The 15,822-nt window shown below is 39.4% G+C and overlaps 1 protein-coding gene across 14 annotated transcripts in view; it reads right to left on the minus strand.

The window, feature by feature from the left end:
• LDB2 (LIM domain binding 2) overlaps nucleotides 1-15,822 on the minus strand; it is a 369,436-nt gene that overhangs the window by 50,034 nt on the left and 303,580 nt on the right. For all 14 annotated transcript variants that reach the window (XM_032109227.1, XM_032109225.1, XM_032109226.1 and 11 more), the window contains one exon: nucleotides 2,475-2,647. In XM_032109227.1, coding sequence (XP_031965118.1) covers nucleotides 2,475-2,647 — 173 coding nt within the window. The remainder of the gene's footprint in view (nucleotides 1-2,474; nucleotides 2,648-15,822) is intronic.

A 15,822-nucleotide genomic window follows, 5' to 3' on the forward strand; every position in this document is an offset into this window, starting at 1 on the left:
TGGGAGTGCCAGAGTTGGAGTAAACATGGTGAAAACAGACTTAGGAGGACTCCTAAAACTTTCATCTACCGGAAGAAAAAAGTGGAGCATCTCCCAAGTAAACAAACAGAGTGGTCTTGCCTTCAGTCTCCTACAACATTTTTATGTATGCCATTGAACTGTTATAAATTCTTTATACTACTTATTTATATCTTGATAAAAAAAATTTAAAGTGTGTGACACTTTAGAAGGACCTCTCAGCCTCTAAAGACAAGCTGGACTATTCATATTCTTACTGCTAGGCATCTTCTGGCCATACTTGTTTGAAAAGAATTGGAAATGCCATTTTATGTATTCATCCAATACTGCTGTATGCAGTGATTTGCTCTAACTAGCAAAATGTTGAAATGAATAAAATACATTTGATTCTTGATTCTGTGGATTCTTGATTCAATACATAATGAAAAGTGTCACAGTCTGTTATATCAGAAGTTAGTGAATTTTCAGCTTAGAATTTTCTTGTGAAACAGAAACAGTTTGTAGTTTTGCATTAAACCCCCCCCTCATGGTAGTTTCACTGGGTCAAATTCAGTTATGATCCAAGGAGCTACACAGCCCATTGCAGTGGGGCTTATTATGGGAGGTCTGCTTTGTTCCATCACCGATGCTGTGAGAGTAGGAGTTTACCTTTGAGTACAAGATCTGTGCCTTTGGTATCTCTGCTAGGAGTTAAACAAGCACAGCTGAGACAACATTCAGCTCTAACTTATTTCTGAGAGAGTAATATATTCTCTTCTCCCCTATTCCACCAATTACTGTATTTCAGATTTGCTCTTACTAACGAGCCATATTTTAAACATACGTGCATTAAACCCTCCTAATTTTTCTCCTAGAATCCAAATCACATCTCCACCTGAACTTTTCCACCAGGACACAGAGGTTTATATCGGAATCTGCCAGAGAAACGTCAAGGCTGAGGCAAGCTGTGCACTGCTGGGGCTGCAGCAGACAGAGAGACCCACTGCACACAACAGGACTGTGCTGCGGGGGGCAACTGTGGTCCCCTCACAGGAGGTGGGCACCCAGCCCAGTCCATACTGTCCGTTCATCTTTGACTTGCTGGATGCTAACCTCCTTTCCAAAATAACAATGCTGTCATGTGCTGCCATGATAAGTAAAATAATCTAATTGCATTGAGAAAAGTGTACTGTATTTACTGGTTAAAAAAACCCAAACCAACCCTCTTTTATTTGCTATTGCAATAAAGCTAACACAAAGCGAAATGACACAGAAATCGCTTTAGGGAGCTCAGCAGTGAAGCAGCTACTGTGTAACTTTGGCACATCTCCTGCCCATGGCCAGGACTCACAGCTTCTCATGAGCAGACAGGTGGAAAAGAGGTGCTAATAGGAATATCTGGTCTCTTCTCTGTCTATCTGTGTGTAAGCCACAGGGGCTGGAGTGGGCTCACACTTCCTGGCTCACCAGGGCACCACACACTGGCAGCTTCCTCTCCTCTGAGCCCCACCCCAATGGGAGGTGGCAGAGAGGGCCCTGCAAAGGGATGGGACTCACATACGTGCTAGAACGGCACAAGCCATGTACACTGTAGTCATGATGCTGTCAATAGCCAATGACTGAAAATTAAAACCTCCACAGTCATGCAGGCCAGGATTAGCTACCATGGATTAGCTACCTTCTCCTGCTGCCCCTTCTCCTTTTGTTCTTTGCTTCATGAAAAAGTTACAGATGAACAGGTACAAGATGGAAGATCATTATTTCCTGTTAATATATTAAAATGTATTCACTTCCATATTGAAAACAGTTTACTGATTTTTTTTTTTTTTTTGCTATAAGAAAATTTTTGTTTTAATTTTTATTTTTCACCCTTTTGGTACTGCTGTTTTATATACATATGTGGCACCAGTTTTAATTACAGGACTACATGTGCCCTATGCATGAAGATTATTCACTATCAATTACAAATATTGAATATTCACTAACTGTTTGATCCAGAGTGTGTTTCAATCAATTGACTCCTTCCATTAAGTTCGTTATCCTTTGGACTGGCATCCTACTGTATTAAATCAGTATTTTCCTCGAGATTTATAGTTCTTGTACTAGCTAAGTATCAAATGTACCAAATGGTAGGTACCAGCAATGTGAAATCTCATAGTTGCCTTAAAATCAAACCCAGAGTAAAGGAGATGGGCAGGCTGAATTTAATTCACATAAAACTGATAATTCTGGCAACCTGGCATTACGTGCTTCTCTTGCAAACTTTCTGGAAGAATTGTAGGAGATACCCACAGAATTTTCCAGTCACATAATGAATATAGAAAACAGTAATTAAATGGCTCCAAGGGTTTTCAGAATTAGAAATAATCAGTCTACCAGAAAAATTCAACAGCCAATATTTTTCACCCTTATACACACTAAAAAAGAAAAAGAAAACCAAAAACCAACAATATGTTTTATTGAGTCTTCCCTGTTACCTTGGTAAACATGGGTTTTCCATGCTGAGTGACCATGGTGCATTGATCACAGTCCACTGTGATAGATGAGTTGTGGTATGACTCTTTTGAGTGCTTGAGAATGTAATACAGGTCTGTTACACCTCCTTCAAAGACAGTGCTAAAATAACGAGGGATGAGGGTCCTTCCAATTGCTGTGAGGAAAATACAAAGCAGAATTCAGCAAATGCTCTAGGTTATAAAATTTCAAACCATTTGCTAACAGCACATGAATAATTTTAAGTGCAATGAAATCAAACTTTCATTTAACGAATATAATACATTTTTTCTCCCTTTTGTAGAGACAAAGTTGTGCCAGCTCCCACTGAAATCAATGAAAATGGCTGACTCCATTCAGAGGGAGTGGGCTCATCATATTTAATCTTTTTACATTGATGGCAAGTTAGAGTCACTCTTGAAACCATCTGCAAGGTTTTTTGTTCCAAAGTAATTATTACATGAAAACCCACATGATGTCAATTACTACTGAAAGCTGAATATTACCCGTAAGTGTATAAATCCAAGTGGTGAATATTGACAGAAATATACTTCTACACACCAAAAAGCAAAGCACTTTTTTATAAGGAGGTTGTGTACACATATGTTTGTTTGTGTGCAGGGACACATATATTTATATGTACCCACCCATACATGCACACACACACACACACACATGCACGCTTGATTCAAGAGGAGGGCTACTACTGAGAAATCAGAGTACTGGGGATTGAAGGAGGACCTGAGAATGGAAAACTAGAATGCTATACAATATATGACTACCCACAGGTCTATCCGGGATCTCTCTTTAGACCAGAATTTATGTCATAGGCTAGAAAGTCTGAGCAGACACCTGCACTCCCTTACATGCACCACTTAAACCCCAAACTGTGGACTGAAGGTATCCAATTCAGCAACACTTAGGCAAAATTCTCACTGAAGTCACATCTCTCACTTCAGTAGTAGAGTCAGGTAATTTTTACAAGGTCTAATTCCAAAAATGTAGTAGTGAGAGTGAGCTTCTGAATGTGCTTCAGAAGCACAAACTAGTAGCAGCACTGACATCAAAGGCAATTACCTCACATGCAACTCATGCTTTCCATCTCCTTCTTTACAGATAAATTTGAATGTAACCACAAATTGGTATAAGAGAACACTTCAGTTTATAATAGATGGATACTTCCATACCAAATGACTCATTGCTTTGCAAGCATTAATCAATCCACAGTAATTTTGAGTGGTGGATACATAAAAATTGCCTCCATTTTACAAGGAAAAACCAAGCAATCTAAATGTTCTCTTGGTAGAATGAGATAGGAAAGTCACCATCCACAGGCAAGATTAGAGTTTATTAGTTCTTAATTCTAATTTGTCTATTAGGACTGTGTGGTGACTCATTCCTCCCTCATTTGCTGTATAATTTTGAGAGTGTTTTCTAAAAAAACTATTTTCATAGAAATTTTGCCAGAATATGAACAAAGGCTCCTGAACCTAAAAACGCATTTGCAAATGGGTGTTGCAAATTAAAAAATAAGGCATTTTCAGAATAGTTCTGTGAATACTGTTTTTGTTCTGTGCATTGCAATGTGGAATATTGTACAGGCAGTCATAATGCATATTGTATAATGAAAATATGCAAATATAGAAAATTAGGACTTGTTAAAGCTTTTGCTGTAATATCAGATATCAATGTAGTTTAATGTACAAAAATATACCACACTCTCTGGAAGTGGTTGACAATCAAGTGAATACATTGAAAGACTGTTATACGACTCTAGATCCTAAAAAACCCCACCCACTAACCATGCATATAATAATTTTCTACAGTCTTTTAATTTAATTTAGAAAAACTGAAGTCCAGTGTATTAGCACAGGATTTAACTCATGGTTTAACTCAAATTTCTTCATGTTGGTGTGGTATATAGCAAAAAGTGAAATTTACCCATCAAGTTAATTTCTTGCTCCCCTAAGGCTAATTAGTGCAAATTAAATTTCCTGCTAATCATCTTAAGCAGCAAATGGGCAATATGAAAATCCAGCATTCCTACTGATTGTGATAAACCTCTATTCATGTGACTTATGCACTGCATAAATATCTTGAAACTATTTAACTGCAGTTTATAGACTGTTCCCAAAGTAGCATGGTCACGTGGCGTTGCTTTTTGCCCTGTATTTACAGCTACAACACATTAAAGAAGGCTAGAAGTACATTAAATAATTTATTCTCATTACTAGTAAGCATTTTAATAAAAAATAATTCCTAGGAAGCGTTATCTATGTTTGCCACAGGGATATGCTACTGTGAAGAACAAAGTGGGAGACCAAAAGGATGAAGAGGAATAGAGGTGCACACAAGGATATGGTCTGTGGAACCTGATTTTCCATGACAGATGCACGTGCAGACCCTGTCAGTCTGTAAAAATGAAAATAACCGATGCAAATATCCAGCATAAATGTTTATAGCTACATATTCAGCTCCAGAAGAAGCAGTAATGGAAACTTGTGTTAATGAGCAGATCTGCCCTCAGCTCACTATGTTGTTTTGCCACAAAAGACTGAAACATGTTCAAGGTTTTGGTTCTCTTCCCGAAGCACTCAATGGCTTAAAAAGATAATTTAATTTCTAGGATAAACATGCAACTCTACAGCAGTAACAAGGTTTTTTGTGCAGGAGATGGCATTTCCAAGAACAACAAAGGGCTGTGGAATAGCTCTTACGAGGCCTAGAGATCATCCCAAACTTCAAGCATTTTTTTAGTGCAAAGGACTTTTCCTTGAATTTTTCTCTTCCAAGACATTATTGTGTAGATGAGTATGCAAGCACATATGTGTGTGTACTCCCTGCTTTGCTGCATGCATACATACAATCCTTTCCTGGGCAAAAGAATGGGAACATGGCAAAAGTGCTTTTCTTTCCCTTACTGCAGGTAGATGGACACGCTCATGTGTGGATGTACACACTCCACTCTGTCTCTGTCTCTACATGTCAACAAGATTTCAGCAACACCATGTAGCTTCTGTTTGAGATAGCAGAAGGATACTTTCTAGGAGCACCCTGAAAAATGTAAAGGCAGGATTGGATATGGGACAATTGTATACTTGTGGCCACTTCAGGATGTGGTCCAGCCATTCTTGTGCCAGTGAAGTGAAATCACCCCTTGTAGAGCACAGAGCAAGCTGCATGCCAGGTTGGCCTTGTATTTGCAATTCCCCAGTGGCAGTCACAGCAATAATGGAAAGTATAGTCTAAACAGCACATCCAATCCCACCAGTGGGGCTGAATGAAGTTTTATGTGCTACTGCAATTGGAATTCCTTTATATTTTAGAGTGTATTCTGTGGGTTTTAGTTCACAGAATACATGTTCGAGAATGTGTGTCTGTGCTCCTCCCTACCATACCACACCTCCCTAAACAAGCATCACATAGACCCAGCACACAGCTGAGTATGGAGAAGTTCTTGTAATTTCCTTTCCTAATGTCAGGACTTTATTCTTTCTCCAACCTTTTTGTTCACCCACCCCTCTGGTCCTATTGTCTGTTTCCTCAGCTTATGGTTGGTTGCTTATCTTCCAAGCTCACTGTTCAACTTCCAGTATCTCCCTGTCTTCTCTCCCTCCTCAAATGCTGCCCCTTTTTCTTTCGCTGCAGGAAACTCATTAACCTATCCTAATTCTACATGATTTCTTCATTCTTCTTACTTAGGAAGGCCCAGTTATTTAGTCTGTCTCTTTGTTCTCCTCCACACTGCCCAAAATGCCAACTTCACATACACTTTTTCAGTGTCCTTCCTGCCCAGCCAGGCTTCCACAGCTTCTTGTCCCAGGCTCCCTGCCTTAGCAGCCTAAGCTTTCCTTCTAGATCTTGATTTTGTGTGTTCCCCCCTGCCACCCCTCAAATTCCCTCTCTGCACACCCACTTTGTCTCCTCATAACAGCAGATTCTTTCTCCAAATTTATCTCATATTTCCTTCCTTCCTTCAGCTTCTCATCAGCCAGAGATCAGCCAAGAGGACCTCTTTACTCTTGAAAAAGGAAAGAGGTTTGGCCTCGCCCAGCCAAACATATCCCCATTCCCTATATTTTTCTCATTGACTTCCAACCCTCCCTTACTCCATCTTCTCCTTTCATCTGGAAGTTCCTATTTCTCTCTCCTCTATCATATCAATGTCATCTGGTCCTGATTTTTAGCCTCCTTTTTTTTTCCCCCTCCTCTTTCCTTTTCTTTCCTCTACATTCAGGTCAAGTGCCTTCCTTCATAAGGCCACCCAGATCCCAGGTGCATCTGCCAGCAGTGTAGAAGGGAAGGTTTCCTGCTCTTGCATGCACCACTGGCTGAGCCTTCCCTGTGGGTTTTGTAATGAAAATGACCATGGTTCCACATAGCCCTGAGCTGCAAAATATCTAGTTACTCTATGTAGTTGGCATGTGGATACCCCACTGGGCTCCTACTATGTACCTGGGAAGGCAGATCTTGGAAATTTCAGCTGTCAAACCCTAGTAAAGCCTGCACTGAATACCTGAGAATGGGTACCTTTCTTTTCCCCAAAATATTTAGAAATCTGCTAAATTCAGTCAGATTTGCACGAAGAGGACAAGAGGGATACCCCTACCACAAAGGTGAGCAACCCTACTCCAAAGCATACAGATTTTTAAACATTTAAGAAACAAACTTGCAACACTTCTAACATGGAAAAAATACCTTCATCTATACAAATAACAACAGGCTTTTACTGTCCCATTACCCAGAAAAGATCATTTAATAGTGTGAAATGTGACACCCCACATTGCAAGATACTGTATATCACTAGAAGGAAAAATCACCTGCACCTCAGCATTCAGGCATTCATTCCAGATCACTGGAATGCTGCTTTAAATTATCATTTTTTCCTGGGCAGCATTCCTCCCTAGCTGAGGGGGGATTTCTTACAAGAAGTGGGCACTGCCACTTAATCTTTGCTGAATTTTGCTAGCAGTTGCCCAGATAGCAAAGCAAAGTAACAAAGATCAGCTGGATTTAGCAACAGGAAATAGTTATTTATATGAAAATGTCTGTAAGAAAGGCATATCTGAAATGAGTATTTTGCACAAAAAAGAATGCTGTCATGCACTGGCATGACATAACTTTAGCTTATTTTGTAGCATGACAGCTTGGCTGCATGTGATTCCATGTAACTTTTCCATGGATCAGAGACCAAAAAACAATTTCAGAATTAAGTAAGATAGATTTGTGACACCCCCCAAATATGAGTGGTCCAGAAATCAATTAATTCAATCTATGAACATAGGCAAAAAGCTTTATAGGTCAGTAACAGTTACGTTATATATAATTCCTCAAGTATCACAGCTGGGGAATTCTAAGGAATAGAATGAAACCATATGATATATTAAATGGCCCAAGGCCTGCTTCTCAAGGAGGGAAGCACTGAGGACACACTCTGCTTTTTAGCCTGGGCATGCACCAATGATGATTAGGGTGTCCCTCTCTCACCCTGATCTTTTAGTTTATTTTCCCTTTCAAATATGTTTGCCTGAGCGTAAAACACTTCATTCTGTCAGGAATATGTATAATTCTGGAATTGTTTTTCCATCCCAAACTGAGCCAAAAAGTCCAATGATCTCCAGATGGGATTGTCCATAACTTGTGAAGTTTAGGGTTTTTCCAAGCCTCAGATGAGCTGTGGGTAGAAAGCCAGCTAAAAAAATAATTTACAATATAATTTTGGTATCACCACACGGTGTGGTGGCGATGGTACTGTTGGATGGTTGGGGTTTTTTTCCCTGAGGAAGACTTGAGTTAAACAGAAAGTAAACATGTTTTTGTAGTCCGCAGGAAACTGGTATTATTTGTGGGCTAGGAATAGTTGAAGAACATTTCCTCCCTTTGTGTGCCAAAGATAGGCTGTCAAAATCTCAAAGCCCCCTCTACAGAATGAAGGGTCACGGCCTCTTTGCAGAAGCAGGGCTTGACAGCAAACCCCTCCTTGCTCACTGAACTGCTCATGTGTTACCTTTACAGTAGAAGCTCTCAGAATCAGACATTTGGATTTAGCATATACACCATGTAAAATAACTGCCAAGTTGGTGTAGAAGAGAAACAACGGAAGTGTTAACCAGTGAAATAAAAATATTGGTTTTATTGCTCTCAGGCTGGTTTTTTTTTTTGCAGCTTGAATCCTGTCAAGTCCTCTGTCTTTAATTAAAGCTAGGTTATAAAATAAGTAATAAAACAGAAATGAATAAACCCCAAAAAATATAAAAGATAAAAAGCCTTTAACAGTTACACAGAATCAGCAACAGAATGAAAAAAAACACTCTCTGCCTATAGCTCAAAGGAATTCTGGAAGCTCTGGTGCAGCCTGCAGCTGATTATCTCATCAACATGATATAGATGGGCTTGAGGAACACTGCTGGTTGGAGCTGTGGATTTTTTTGGCTCCCAATACAAAATGTTGAGCTGTCCCATAAACCTCTAGGCAGACTATGAGAGTCTCTTGCTTGAAAGATTATCACAGTTGGATCTCAGTAATTAAATGGAGATGTAACTAACTCTCCTCAGCCAGATGCAGGGACTAGGGAAGCCAGGAGACAGCAGCCCGTTGATTGCAAATGAACCTTCCTGGGCACTGCAAAAGAGAGCATGAGCTTTCTGTTAATTGTTAATTGACATCTCTGGGCATGGCTAACTAACAGCTGCATGGGCCAGAGCTTGGCATGTTCATTTACATATGTTCCTGTAACTGAAGTGAACAAATCAGTACACACAGAGCAAAACTTTGTGGAGTTGCACAACACATGGCTGCTATTCTGACTACATTTCTATTTGCCCAAAATTGTCCCAGTGAAAGAGCACATCAGCCTGTTCTTCCAGACATGGTCCATCTGGCTGCCATGTGGAGGGAGGAATCCCTCTCTGAAGCTGGACAACAGCACAGCTCCAGTTTTCAGTACTGTGACCTGCTCTCTGGAAGAGCTTCAAGGCAGGACGCTCATGGGACTGCTCCTCCACCTCTGTAAGACCTTATCTGCTGAGTGGATTCAAACCCAAACAACACAAATCTGTCAATTCCTAGGAAAAGCTGCTATCAGATTTGATAGTGTGGCATGGAAGGCAGTGAAAAGACAGTCTAATAAGTCCAAATTCTGTCTGACAGAGACATGTGGGCCATGTTGATTAAACCACCCACATGTATCCAAGGCAGAAGCTGGCACACACAGACCTGTCCTTTTTAAATCCCTGTCTAGTGTGTAAGATTGGGCTTCTATCATGTAGGTTACTTTTAGAATAAAAATTAGAATATGTGATTAATTTCTGCTTACAGAAATTTCTAGTTATTTATACAAACTACATATTAAGTAAGAGTAGAGATATGATATAAAATCTCTACAATAGCAATAATGATAACACTATATTAGAGAACACTAGTGTACTTTTAATAGTATTATAACAGTAATATATTACATTGTATTCGCACATTCAGAAAACATACATATAATCTACCCATATTATAACTTTTAAACACCATGTATTTTGGAAGAGAGGGGAAGTAGTACTTCCATATGGCAAAATCACACCTTTTAAGGAGTAAAATTAGCATATTCTTAATTAACATATTCTTCCCATGTACTTAAAATTATGGTTTTATTTTTAATGATCTACTTAGCACCTTTTGGATATTGTGGAAATCTAATGTTTCTAACCAATTTGCCTTTGTTCTCAATTTTTGACAAAATTACGAAGTAGAATGTGTAACATGGATTCAGTACTGTTATTCAGTGATTTGAATCCTTCCCACAACCAGAACCCAATGGTTTTGTTTAGCTCCATGACACTTTCACACTATATGCAGTATCTTCTTTACTTTATATCAACAACATTGCCTATAGTTAAAGGCTATAACCCAAAATATTAAAGCTTATAAAGTTGCAAATGTGTAGGTTTTTTCTCTCCAATTCCTTCTAGCCTGTATAACTCAATCATTGTGGTAGGTCTGACCGTGCCTTTCCTCCAGTATTTTCTAACAGCATTTTACCCTTGTGAGGATTTGTGTGTATAATTTGATTCACTTGACAGTGTATTTCCTTTTTTTGAAAGAGCGTAACCAGCACTTCAATCCTCTAAAACACACTTGAGTCAAGAGCAAGTAACAGAAACTATGACAATGAGACCTCAGCTTTACTCGCCACACCTTATGACCCTTATTCTCAACAGACACATAATCTGCAACTCAGTCCTAAACCCTTCATCCCTCTGAAGAGAGACAGTATTTCGCTATAATTCATTTTGGTAAAAACATTCAGAACAGAACTATAAACCCTTCTATATGTCTCAGCACAAAGCTAAACTGCATCAGCGTAATTTTTAATTAAGGTTCAGCCAGTCTACAATAAAATCTCCTCCCAACCATTTTCTTTTTACACTGGCAGCTGACCACCAGTCTTTAAAGAACTGCTCAGTACAAAATTCATTCATCAGATCTCGAGTATTTCGGCCTCAGGCTAAGAGAGTCTGGACCAGGGAATGTAGAGAGCAAGCAGCAGAGTCCAAGATCCCTTCCACAGGATAGCACCTCGACTTGGAGAGCACCTCTGGTCATCATCCCACCCTCCCTCAGAGAAGGTGCACCTGCAGTGGCGTGGCTAGGGCTATGTCCAACTGGGTTTCGAGTACCTCCAAAGATGGAGCCTCCACAGCCTCTCTGGGTAACCTGTGCAAGTGTTTGACCACCTTTGAAGGAAAACAGTTTTTCTTGTGTTTAAATGAAATTTTCTGTGTTTCACTTTGTGCTCACTGCCTCTTGCATTACACTGGGCAATACTGAGAAGTCTGACTCTATCTTCTTTACTCTGTCCCCATCATATATTTACTCACATTATAGGCTTCTCCAAGCTGCAGAGTCTCAACTCTCTCAGCCTCTCCTCACAGAGCAAATCCTCCTTAACATATTCATGTCTCTTTTCTGGACTCACTCCAATATATCCATATCTTGCTTTTAAGTGGTGAGTCCAAACTGACTGTCCTACACCAGATGTGTCTCACCAGTGCTGAGGGAAAGACCACCTGCCTCAAACTCTCCCTCATGCAGCCCAGGAGGCTGTTGATTTCTCTGCTGCAGTGGCACATAGCTGGCTCTCAGTCAACTTCAACTCTCGGCTCCTTTCCTGCAGGTCTCATAACCAGTGTCTGAACCTGAAGCACAAAGCCCTGCACAGTTCCGTACCAGGTTCAAGCTTTAATTTTTTTCTCCGTATCCACTGACAACACTAAGTAGCCTGCTACTTGATCCTAAAATGAAAACTCAGAGCCCATACAATTTATTTTTTAAACAACTGAATTAGATTTCTAATAGTACAGAGCAGGCCAGACATTGAAAAACTCAGAATTCGTCATGGCAGGCAGGTTTATCAGGAAGCATATGGTATAAGCTGATTTTTTAGGCTGGAGGGGAGAAATGTTTAGGTGGATTACCCATGTTCTTGTTCCACAGACAAAAAGACATACCTTAGATGAGGAAGCTCCAGTTTTAACTCTAAAACTTCCATGTCTTATAAATCAAAACCATCACTCCCATGATGAATATTTATCAAAGAGAGTATTTGTGTTTGCATAAAAATTCTACACTCTGAATGCAAATAAAGCCAGAACAAATGGTTTGCCTGCTTGCAGTATACAGCCACTCACACTTCTGTCTTTGCTAATCATTCTGTTTGAAGAAAGAGTAGTTCAGTTAACTTTGTTCAACAACTGCAAAGAAGAAAGTTTTAAAAGCAAACCAGAGAGGTTATTCACAGCTGTATGACAAACCACTGTCAAAACATAACAAACCACAACCAAACCCAAGCGGAAAATGACAAAATGTAAGACCGTAAAAATGATGGAAATGGTGCAGGACAGGCATTTTAGATGAACAAATGCAATCTGTACCAGCATAAAGGACCAACACAGCAGAGAAAATGATACCCAGAAAAGTTGTCTCAAGAAATAAAGGCAAAAACATAAAATTCAAGTGACAGGACACCAAAAGGAAGGGACAAAAACCAGGGAAACCATCCAGTTGCATTAAATCAAGCACACCCCTGACCCCTGACTTCATCTGACATAGTAGAATGCTAAACAAGGCATGAAAAAAAAAGAATTATGTAAAAACATAAGCAAAATGATGTTAAGATAAAGTGATATTTGCTATACCCTCACAGACTGCCACAATTCTTTTAAGCAGGTACTCAAGCTGGTCTGAGTCAGAATGTAGACAAAGACCTCAGAACCAAAGCTTGGCTGCTGCAGAAAACAGGTGTTTGCCTTTCTGTGGTGTGTTCATGCTGGTCGTGGGTTAAGTGACCAACCCACATATTTCACAGCCATCCACTTGATTAATCACTTATTGGTCTAAATCAAACAGTTCCATGAAAATTAGGCAAATCACTGGAACCACACCAACTACCACTTGCTAAGAACTTTGCCATTATGTTGGTAATCTGCCTTCCCTTTCCCCTTCCTCCCCCAAAATTGTATAAATATTCCAATTATTGCTACAAAAGCACATAGGAAGATCTGTTGTGCTATATTTTCTGGAGTGAAGTTGTTCTGGAGACAGATGTCTACAAATATAATTCTACCAGTTTCTCATCTCCAGTCTCTCCTCTGAGCCATGTTGAGATGGAAAGCTGAGGCAGAAAAAAAAGTCTTATACATATTCTAGAAATACTATTTAACAAATGCAGCCTGTATAAGGGAAGAATAAACAAATGAGAAAGTACTGATCTCAAAAATGCATAGGTCCCTTTTACCCTTAGAAATGCTGGAAGAGAAGCTGTGAGTGACTGAGACAGAGTAGCATTTGTAGTGCAGGGCTTTTCCACTTCTAAAGTTCCTGATTTTCATCCAGGCAAAATCAGCAACATCACACACCTTTAATTAGCTGAAACTCTGATAAATTCTATTTTTGGTTTCAGTCCTGTTTGTATCTACCAGAACAGCACCTCATGTCATCACCACCATGCCCGATGGGAAGCCTCAGGACACCACTCATGATGTGAAGTCTGAGGACAAGCACAGGCTGCTGGGACCTCAGAGGGTTTAGCTCAGACAGAATTTACCTTTCTTCTTGGATGCTTTCTGCAGCTCTCTACAAGCTCCCTTCTACTGAGAGATAGCAATAGCAGTACTTATGGCAGCCAGTTTAAGTAGTGGAAGCTACTCCTTCATCGTGGTTAGTACAGTGTAAACATAGCCATGAATGTTTCTATACAGCATATTGTAGGCAGACACCAACTTGCTCTGCTAACACTCTGAATAACCCAAAAACTACATGTTTGCATATCTTGGTATAATGTCTGAGGACGGAATTCCTGTGAAGAGACAATATATTGCTTTGGGCTCTGAGATGATGAAAATGGCCACACAGCATCTGGTCAGCTTGTGTGTGTGTGTGTGCAAAACGGGCTCATATAGGCATTTGTCACACAGGCACAGCTGACCTCCTCAACACTAAGAATTCTTTTCCTGGCAAGACTGCAACCCACAGACTGCCCATGTGAAAGAGAAAGATAGTCCTTTCCCTGAACACAGGACTTTGTGCTCAACCACTGTCAGTCAAGCATCACAGCATGGTCCACATTCAGGTGAAAAGTATCAGAGGTGAAATGGGTTGATATGTGCATCAAAGAGGCGATAACATAGTGGGGAGTGTGTCTGGAGAACTGGTGGGAGGTGAGGGGTTACGGTGACACCATAAAAGATATACATGGCATTCTCAAAATCCTCAAACTGCATTAAGCACATGTGGATTGATAACCAGCATGATTTTTCTGGTAATTTTATGCCGTAGATGTATGAACAATATCTCACCAGTGGATAATATCAGTTGTCAGTTATATACATGTTTTATAACAACCAGAACACTCTTTTTCAAAAAGCTGTTGGTGGTTGGCTTTGATTTCTTTTTTTCTGCAGCAAAGCTTGCTTTCCCACTCTCTTTCAAGCTCATGGAAGCTAACTGCAGAGAAAGTAAAAATGGTATTGAACACACTGGACAAAATAATTAGAAAAATAGTCTACCATTTAAAAATGTTTTGTTGGTTTTAAAAGTGTGCCTTGTTTATTACCCTTAAAATGAAGTGCCCTGTGTTCAGTTATACAAATCAGATGTCTGACAAAATAACATGAAATAATAAAGAAGCACTTTCAGAAAAGGGCAAGCAATGTAGCAGGTTTATAAGCTTCAGTCAGAACACACATTATACGTAGTTTTTAATAAAATTTAATGCAAGTAATGCAGAATGCTCTTAACTCTAAAAAGGTAACGTCAGTAATAAGTACTACAACAAATCTGTGCTGAAGTTGAAACAACCACTTCCTATGTTTTCTGTCCTTTTAGTTGTATGATACATTTTTTCACATTTCCCAGAGAGTCATTACATTATCTTCTTGGAATAGTTTTTCTACAATGACTCACTGTGATTTCTGGAACTACCATTGGTACGATAGAGTTCCCATGACACTCTTGAACTGTCACTGTTTGGACAATTTCAGGGACTCCCTGATCATAGAACATCACCACCACCACCACACATGATCAACCCAAATTCCCACCCGGACCAACACCATTGCTTAACAACAGACAAACTAGAAACTTAAGAAAAAAAATGGAAAAAAAAAAGGACAAGTGTGGCACAATCCTTGCCCTGGTCCATCACACCTACTTCCAAAAATAAACACATAGAAAGCTACAGAAGTGTTTGTTGCATACAATTAGACAAGCTACCAACAGCTGTTGACATCCCCATGCTCCAGAAGCCACCCTAAAACCTCTTATTTAATAACAGAAAAATACATACAGACTTTATTATCTTAGGCTGAAAGCATATAAAATTTTTCTCTTGGAACATATTTTCCTACAGAACTTCAAGAAAGAAATTCAAGGTGGGAAGCTCTTTTCTAAAGATCCAGCAATAACTTTTATCTATCAGCAGCGCTTGATAGGGTTACAGTGCAAGTCTCCCAAAAAGAATCCCTGTAGACATCGAAGAGAATGACCCCAGATAGGTAACTCAATGCTCTGATATCTTAATATGTATATGACCATGCAATTCAAAATACTTCTTTGAAAAATTAAATATTTTTTTTTCAAAATCTACCAATTAAAAAACTTAAAGAAATCATCTAAAATGGAAAAACTAATTTAATTTGGTATACTTCGAACTCATTATGTTAAACAGGACTCTGCATAAAAATAAAATACTCCATCTTGCAGTGTGAACATGCAAATATATTGCTGTATACATATGTATTTGAAATATCCCCCTGACTTTCAAATAATTTGTACATATCTCACAA

The sequence above is a fragment of the Corvus moneduloides genome, chromosome 5, assembly GCF_009650955.1.
Source record: "Corvus moneduloides isolate bCorMon1 chromosome 5, bCorMon1.pri, whole genome shotgun sequence".
In the NCBI taxonomy this organism is placed as follows: domain Eukaryota; kingdom Metazoa; phylum Chordata; class Aves; order Passeriformes; family Corvidae; genus Corvus; species Corvus moneduloides.